The sequence below is a fragment of the Geospiza fortis genome, unplaced genomic scaffold (genome assembly GCF_000277835.1).
Source record: "Geospiza fortis unplaced genomic scaffold, GeoFor_1.0 scaffold188, whole genome shotgun sequence".
Taxonomy (NCBI): Eukaryota; Metazoa; Chordata; class Aves; order Passeriformes; family Thraupidae; genus Geospiza; species Geospiza fortis.
In genome coordinates, this window is record NW_005054337.1 from 4,202,664 (window position 1) to 4,209,194 (window position 6,531).

Below are 6,531 nucleotides of genomic sequence, written 5' to 3' on the forward strand. Positions count from 1 at the left end.
AATGATGCTTTCATGTCTTCAGGATTGTCATTAGTCATTTACACATGGAAATGATACACATTTGGCAAAAGGTCAAATACATTTTTTAAAAGAAACCTTTTGTATTACTTTATTACAGTCAATAGATTTCCCTTTTATTACTGCGTGTAAGATCTGCTTCAGCATGAACTTTCAGTGCAGACCATGGAGACATTTTTCTCTCTTTTTATTCCTCGCTCATTGCAGGACAGCCATGGATAAAAGTGAGTTGGTACAGAAAGCCAAGCTGGCTGAGCAGGCCGAGCGTTACGATGACATGGCTGCTGCTATGAAGGCTGTCACTGAGCAGGGACATGAACTGTCCAATGAAGAAAGGAATCTCCTCTCCGTGGCCTACAAGAACGTGGTCGGTGCCCGTCGCTCGTCCTGGCGTGTGATTTCCAGCATCGAACAGAAAACAGAGAGAAACGAGAAGAAACAGCAGATGGGAAAAGAATATCGTGAGAAAATTGAGGCTGAATTGCAGGATATCTGCAATGATGTTCTGGTAATAATCCAACAGCAAAAATAACAGTAGTTAGTACTGCAGCATTCTTCAGAGAGGCTTAAGGAATTTTAGTAGTGCTGTAGACACTGCAGCACCTTAGCAGGGGAATAATTTTGCATAGCTACATGCTTGGGTCCAATTCTAGTTCCTAGAATGGAGCTAAGTCATTTAGCTTGCTTCTTAGGGAATTTGTTATAAAAGAGTATATGTTTTTAGCAGCAAAAAGCAAACAAGGCCATGTTGAAGACCCCTGGCTGCTGGCTGGAGGGGGTTCACCATGAAAACAAAACTCACTGACATGAGTCCTGCTAGAAGGCCTGCTGTTTAAATTCCTTAATTAATGAGTGCTGATGTCCTGAGTCTTGTTTAGTACTTTTTTTTTAATGGAGAAGGTGTGTGGTTCTTCTCCCAGTCTCATTTTGCTCTTTCTGTCACTCAGACAGGAGGGATTCCTTTTATTGTTGTTCCATTTGCTTAAGATCAGTCAGGAGCAGATGCTGTCAGTGCACTCAATCTTTGCATCTCTTTCTGAGTGTGCTGCCTGTGCCACTGTCAAACTTTTCAGCTGAAGTTGGAGATAGAATCAGATTATGGTGGACAATTTCACAGCTTGCATAGAATTCAAATTTGTGGCAGCAAAAGTGACCAGATGTGCTAATTTCCAGCTGCTGCTTTTCATTACTTTGGTCATGGATGTGGGTTTGCATCAGTAGGCTTAAGCCTTGATAGCCTTCAGATCCTGCAGGAGGGAATTGAGGGTAGGATCAACATAGCACATTTTCAGCTCTCCATAGATTAGGCTACAGGGAGTTTATCTTTTTTTTCCCAGACTTTAGACAGCAGTAGGCAAAGAGATTAACACAGGAGTCTGCGTAAGTCATGACAGAAGTCATTGTTACTGTTTGAACAGTTCATGCTCACCATTGTAACAAAGGCTCTGTTTCAGACATTATTTTTATGACTCAGGAAACACTACTTTTTTTTTAATCTTTCTCAGGAACTCCTGGATAAATACCTTATTGTCAATGCCACGCAGCCAGAAAGCAAGGTCTTCTATTTGAAAATGAAAGGTGATTACTACAGATACCTCTCAGAGGTGGCATCTGGGGACAATAAGCAAAGTAAGTAGAAACGAAATCTCTCTCTCTGTGGACCAAGCAGAATCAAGTATAAAACTCACTTGTATTCTTTTCCCCAACATCCTGTATTTATTTGTTTTTACTGCTGCTCTGTAGTTATGAAGATAGGTGCAGTGCAAGTCACTTTAGGAGAAAGACTTCACTGAAATTAATAAAAGTGTTTGTCAGATGTTCACCAATGCTGTGAAACTCTGCTTGCAGCCCCTGACCACTGTAGCTAGTTTTCAAGTATATGTGGCAGTGTAAATCATTTTCCTGCAGAATGTAGGTTTCTTTCTCATAGAAAATGCTTCATTTGTTTGATCTCATGTTTACACTATGAATTCAGCTCAAGTCTTCACTGTTTACAAACTTTCTCCATACAAATATGGGATATTGGGCTTCTGGGTTCTGAAGTCATAAATTCTGAAATTGGAAAACAGTGCTGAACTGTCTGAATTCCTGAGTGTCTGATGTAGTCCATGAATTGCAAACTTAGCTTTGCCCTGAAACCCCAACTTGAAATACAAAGTTCATGACCTAACTGCAGCAGTTTAGTTACCTCTTCTTCCCCATATGGTTTTGTCTGGATTTATTATTGATAACTATGACTTCTTCAGCTGGGCTGAAAATGAATATTTTAAACCAGAACGCTTAAGTAGAGTTTGTGTCTATTCAGATCGGTTGGAATTTGTTGAATAAATTTTATTTTAAGTTTCTAATAAAAAATCTATTTCAGCATTAATTGTTTGGCAAGTGGAAGGCTTTTGCATGTAAAAACATTGAAAGACGTGTCTGTGCATAGGTAATTGTATGAATTTCTGGTGACATGGTAGTCTAGGCTAAGAATATAATTGCTTCCCCAGTGAAGTAGAGAGATGTACTGTGTATTTATGTGGTTGTAATTGCTTCTTTGCAGCAACGGTAGCAAACTCCCAGCAAGCTTATCAGGAGGCATTTGAAATTAGCAAGAAAGAGATGCAGCCAACACACCCCATTCGACTCGGTTTGGCTCTAAATTTCTCTGTCTTCTACTATGAGATCCTAAATTCTCCTGAAAAAGCCTGTAATCTGGCAAAGACGGTAAGCACACTCTTCATATCACCGATTTTTGTGGAGGCTGAGGAGGTAATTACATGGTTACAGTAGCACTTTGTAGATGATAATGCTTTCTCATATCAAATTCCTTAAAAATGCTGTCATAAAATGGTTGTCATTGTAGTATATTTTCAGGTAAGTTGGTTGGCTTGACTAGCTTAGCTTTGGGTAAGGCTAATTTGCTACTGCAGCTGTTCCAGTGACAGGGAAGACAAATTGCCTCTGTTTAATGTCCCCCTAATTCTCTTAGAATGTGTTTGTGTCAAAATTGAAAACACTTGAATTAATTTAGCAATTCTAAAGTGAAATACTTATTTAAATTGAAGCACTTAGCCACTACATGAAGTGTTGTCTGTGTGCCAGTCTTTGTAGCCCTAAATGTCCTTGTTATCCATATGCATGTGTGCCTCTCTCTCCAGAGACCAAAAAGAGCTTTTGTGATGGGTTGTGGCAAACAAATAGCCAGTCATTTTTTCCTTAGCCTTCTTCCTAAAATGGGATTAGTCTTCTAAATGGAGCTTTTTGTGTCTGTGAAAATTGTCTGGTAGTAAGTTGAATAACATGGCATTAGGTGAATATTTGTGTTCTTAATATGCACTTCAGTAAGACTTTGTAGCAAGAAGTGATGCTGTGCTGTAAAATGCTGCTGCTGTTCTTGCCTTTTTTAGTTAAAATGCTTACATCTGTTTGAAACCTGAATGAAGAAATAGCAGTTACGGCTCTCAGACTCACAGCATTGATTTTCATGTGCAACAGATGGATGGGAAGAATGGCTTTGTTAATCTCTAGTGGAACATACCTGATTTCCTCTGCTGTTTTGAAAAGAAATTGGAAACCTTCCTCCCCACTGTCGAAAAGTCTTGTGTTCCATTTTCTTGTCTACTGACTCATGTACAATGTATATAAGTATATACTCATTCAAGTAATGGTACCTTTGTCTTTCACTGCTTATTTAGACCAGGGAGACCTTAGTTTTTAATGAAAGTGGTTTTTTTTGTAAATGTTGTCTTAAACCTGACTTCAAGCTATGTGAACCATTTTTCAGCATGACACATAGAGTGCTCTTGTCTCTTCAGTATTTGGTATTGGCATTTAGTAATGTTTTATGGGCTTTTATCTGGGCACCCCTTCTGTTTTGCCCTGGCTGTCTAGGATCTGGTGCTCACTTTGTTTTACATTTCTTCTTGTGGTGGGAAAGAAAAATACTTGAAGCTTTATTATAGAACGTGGATAGTTTTTATAGAACATGGATAGTAATGTGGCAGATTTTAAGCTTCTGTATAAGCAGAAGTGACTTCAGGAAGCTGAATGTGAAAGGGCTGTGTTTATGTTTTTAGGCATTTGATGAAGCGATAGCAGAGCTGGACACGCTGAATGAAGAGTCCTACAAAGACAGCACCCTGATCATGCAGCTGCTTAGGGACAACCTCACTGTGAGTACCATGGGGCAAACCACTGCACTCTAGGCTGCTGCACTCTGAAGTGGGACTCAGCATCTGAAAGCTGATGCGGTTCTGTGCCGTTAAAAGCTTTTTCTGAGGCGTTAACTGCATGTGTTAACTGCGATGCTTTTTGTAACCAGACCAGTTAGACTTGCTTGTTCAAACTACGAATCTCTTGTTAACTGCTGTAACAAACTCAGATTCCTTTTGTAACACAGAGTGGAGTTTGTTCTCAACAGTTTTATGTGAAACTTCCTGGCTTGTGCTAGCTTCTTGCTTATCTTTTATTCATGTTCTAGTTTATTATTCTTCAGCTTTACTATTAAGTTCAGTTCTGCATTGCTCTTAGCTGAGAAAATTGCACAGCTACTACTAATTACGCTGTCTTCCCTTTCCTGACAATTGTAATTAACTGTGCTTCCAGCATAAACACGTGTTTGTATTTCCTTACAGCTATGGACGTCGGAAAACCAGGGAGATGAAGGGGATGCTGGGGAGGGAGAGAACTAATGGCTGTCACGCTTCACTATATGTTCAATGTCACCCTGTATCCTACACATAATCCCTTTGTGCGACAAGCAAAAAGAATAGTACATTGACTTTCACAACCTCAACGTAGCAAAAACTGTCTGTGGGGTAAAACCGGTTGGTTGGTGTTTTGTGTACCTAGAGCGGAGGTCGGTTATTCCAATGGCATTCCGAACTTTCCTATTCTGAACATTTACAGTTCCGATTACCGTGTTTATATTTTTAACTGAACACTGTGATGATAATAATAATAAAGGGTTTTGTGATTGCAATTGACTTTACAAAACTCTTCTTGGTAGACAAGTAGACATCAATTATGTAACTCTGGCGAGCTTAATTTGGCACCAAAATAGTTGAAGTACAATTCTGTTGTAAAGTTGTACAGAAAGTTATAGAGATTCTATTGTGACACTGGGGCATGGAAGGAAAACAATCCAAGATATGGCATTCCAGTTAGGGACACTGCTATGAGGTAGTTGAACAGGCACACTCTGTAGACATTTGTAACCGAGTCTGAGGCACCACTTTCAGTCAAAAGCTCACTTTGTCAATCCTGTCTTTCTGGGGATGGGGTTTGTTTTGGGGAGGAGGGAAACGGGAGTTAGCAGCTTGATTTCCAAACTCTTTACACTGGCAGATAACTGGGGTTTGACTTCTCAAAGTGCTTTCATGCTCATACCACATGCATGACTAAGCCCCTTCCCACAGCAATAACTTTTACCTAGTTACAACTTAGATATTCTTCAGTAGTAAAAACTCTTGGTTCGCTGCCATGGACTTGAAATAGGAGAAGATTCAATTTTTTGAATGGCCTTATTAGTTTGAATGATACCATGAAGTGATCTGCCACTTTTGCATTACTTTACTCTTAGGTAAATCAAAATCTCCATGGTATTCCCATTCTCAATTTATCCTGAAAACTTTTAAAGTAATCCACTGAGCCATCTTTTAGTTCACTTTATTCTCCCACTGGACTCTGTTCATCCTTGACCCTTTCACCTGTTTAAACTCCATTAAAGCAGTTTTGGACTCCCATATGCATCATCTTTTCTTTGGTTCCTGGTGATGTCAGGATGGTGGATGAGGCCTGCACCTCACCAAGGACAGGTTTCTTCCTTGGGTGTTTAAGAGCTGCCAGTGCTGTTCTATTCTTCAGCTCTTGTCTGCCATTCTTTGGTAGTACCAGGAAACTGGCTCAAGTACTGGCTCAAATATTCATGATTTCCCATCTCGTACTGGAATGCAGACCTACACATCTGTAATGCTTGTAATATTTGAGCTCCAAATGTCCTCACCTTGTCATGTTTCAAACATGTCCCATTAAACAAAACCTAGTAAGAGTTGCGTGAATAATGCAGTGGAAAAGATTAGGAATAGTCACCTATCAGTCCCGTGGTATCATCCCCTGCCTTCACATTCCACTTAGGTATAGGATCCATCTGTTTGTCCATCTGTCTGCTGAAGAGAATTTCATGCACTGATTTTAAAACTCCCTTCTACTAGCTGAACAAATTGTGCAGTTAATACTTGGCGCTTGATAAATGCAGTAGTGAATGTGGAACCGAGCCTGTCTGTATATCTGGTAGCTCTTTTCGCTTTGTTTTTACTGACCAGTATTCTGCCTAAAGTTTGCTTCTGTGACGGTTATATTGCCTAGCACACACGTGGTTGTGAGAATAGTATAGCAAAAAGAAATACCTGGTTATTGATGTACTAGATTTGTGTATGTCTTTTAAACAGTTCTAGTTTCACCTTACACAAAATAATCAGGAAAGTGTAAAAGAATTCAAAAGTGAATAATAAAAAAAAAATTTTATCA

At 39.5% G+C, this 6,531-nt stretch overlaps 1 protein-coding gene across 1 annotated transcript; it reads left to right on the forward strand.

The window, feature by feature from the left end:
• Positions 1 to 212: 212 nt before the first annotated feature.
• Positions 213 to 6,531, forward strand: YWHAB (tyrosine 3-monooxygenase/tryptophan 5-monooxygenase activation protein beta). The gene is made up of 5 exons (XM_005422234.2): positions 213 to 526; positions 1,524 to 1,647; positions 2,564 to 2,727; positions 4,080 to 4,175; positions 4,638 to 6,531. The coding sequence occupies exons 1-5, from the start codon at positions 233 to 235 to the stop codon at positions 4,692 to 4,694; spliced, it is 735 nt and encodes a 244-aa protein (XP_005422291.1). The 5' UTR covers positions 213 to 232; the 3' UTR covers positions 4,695 to 6,531.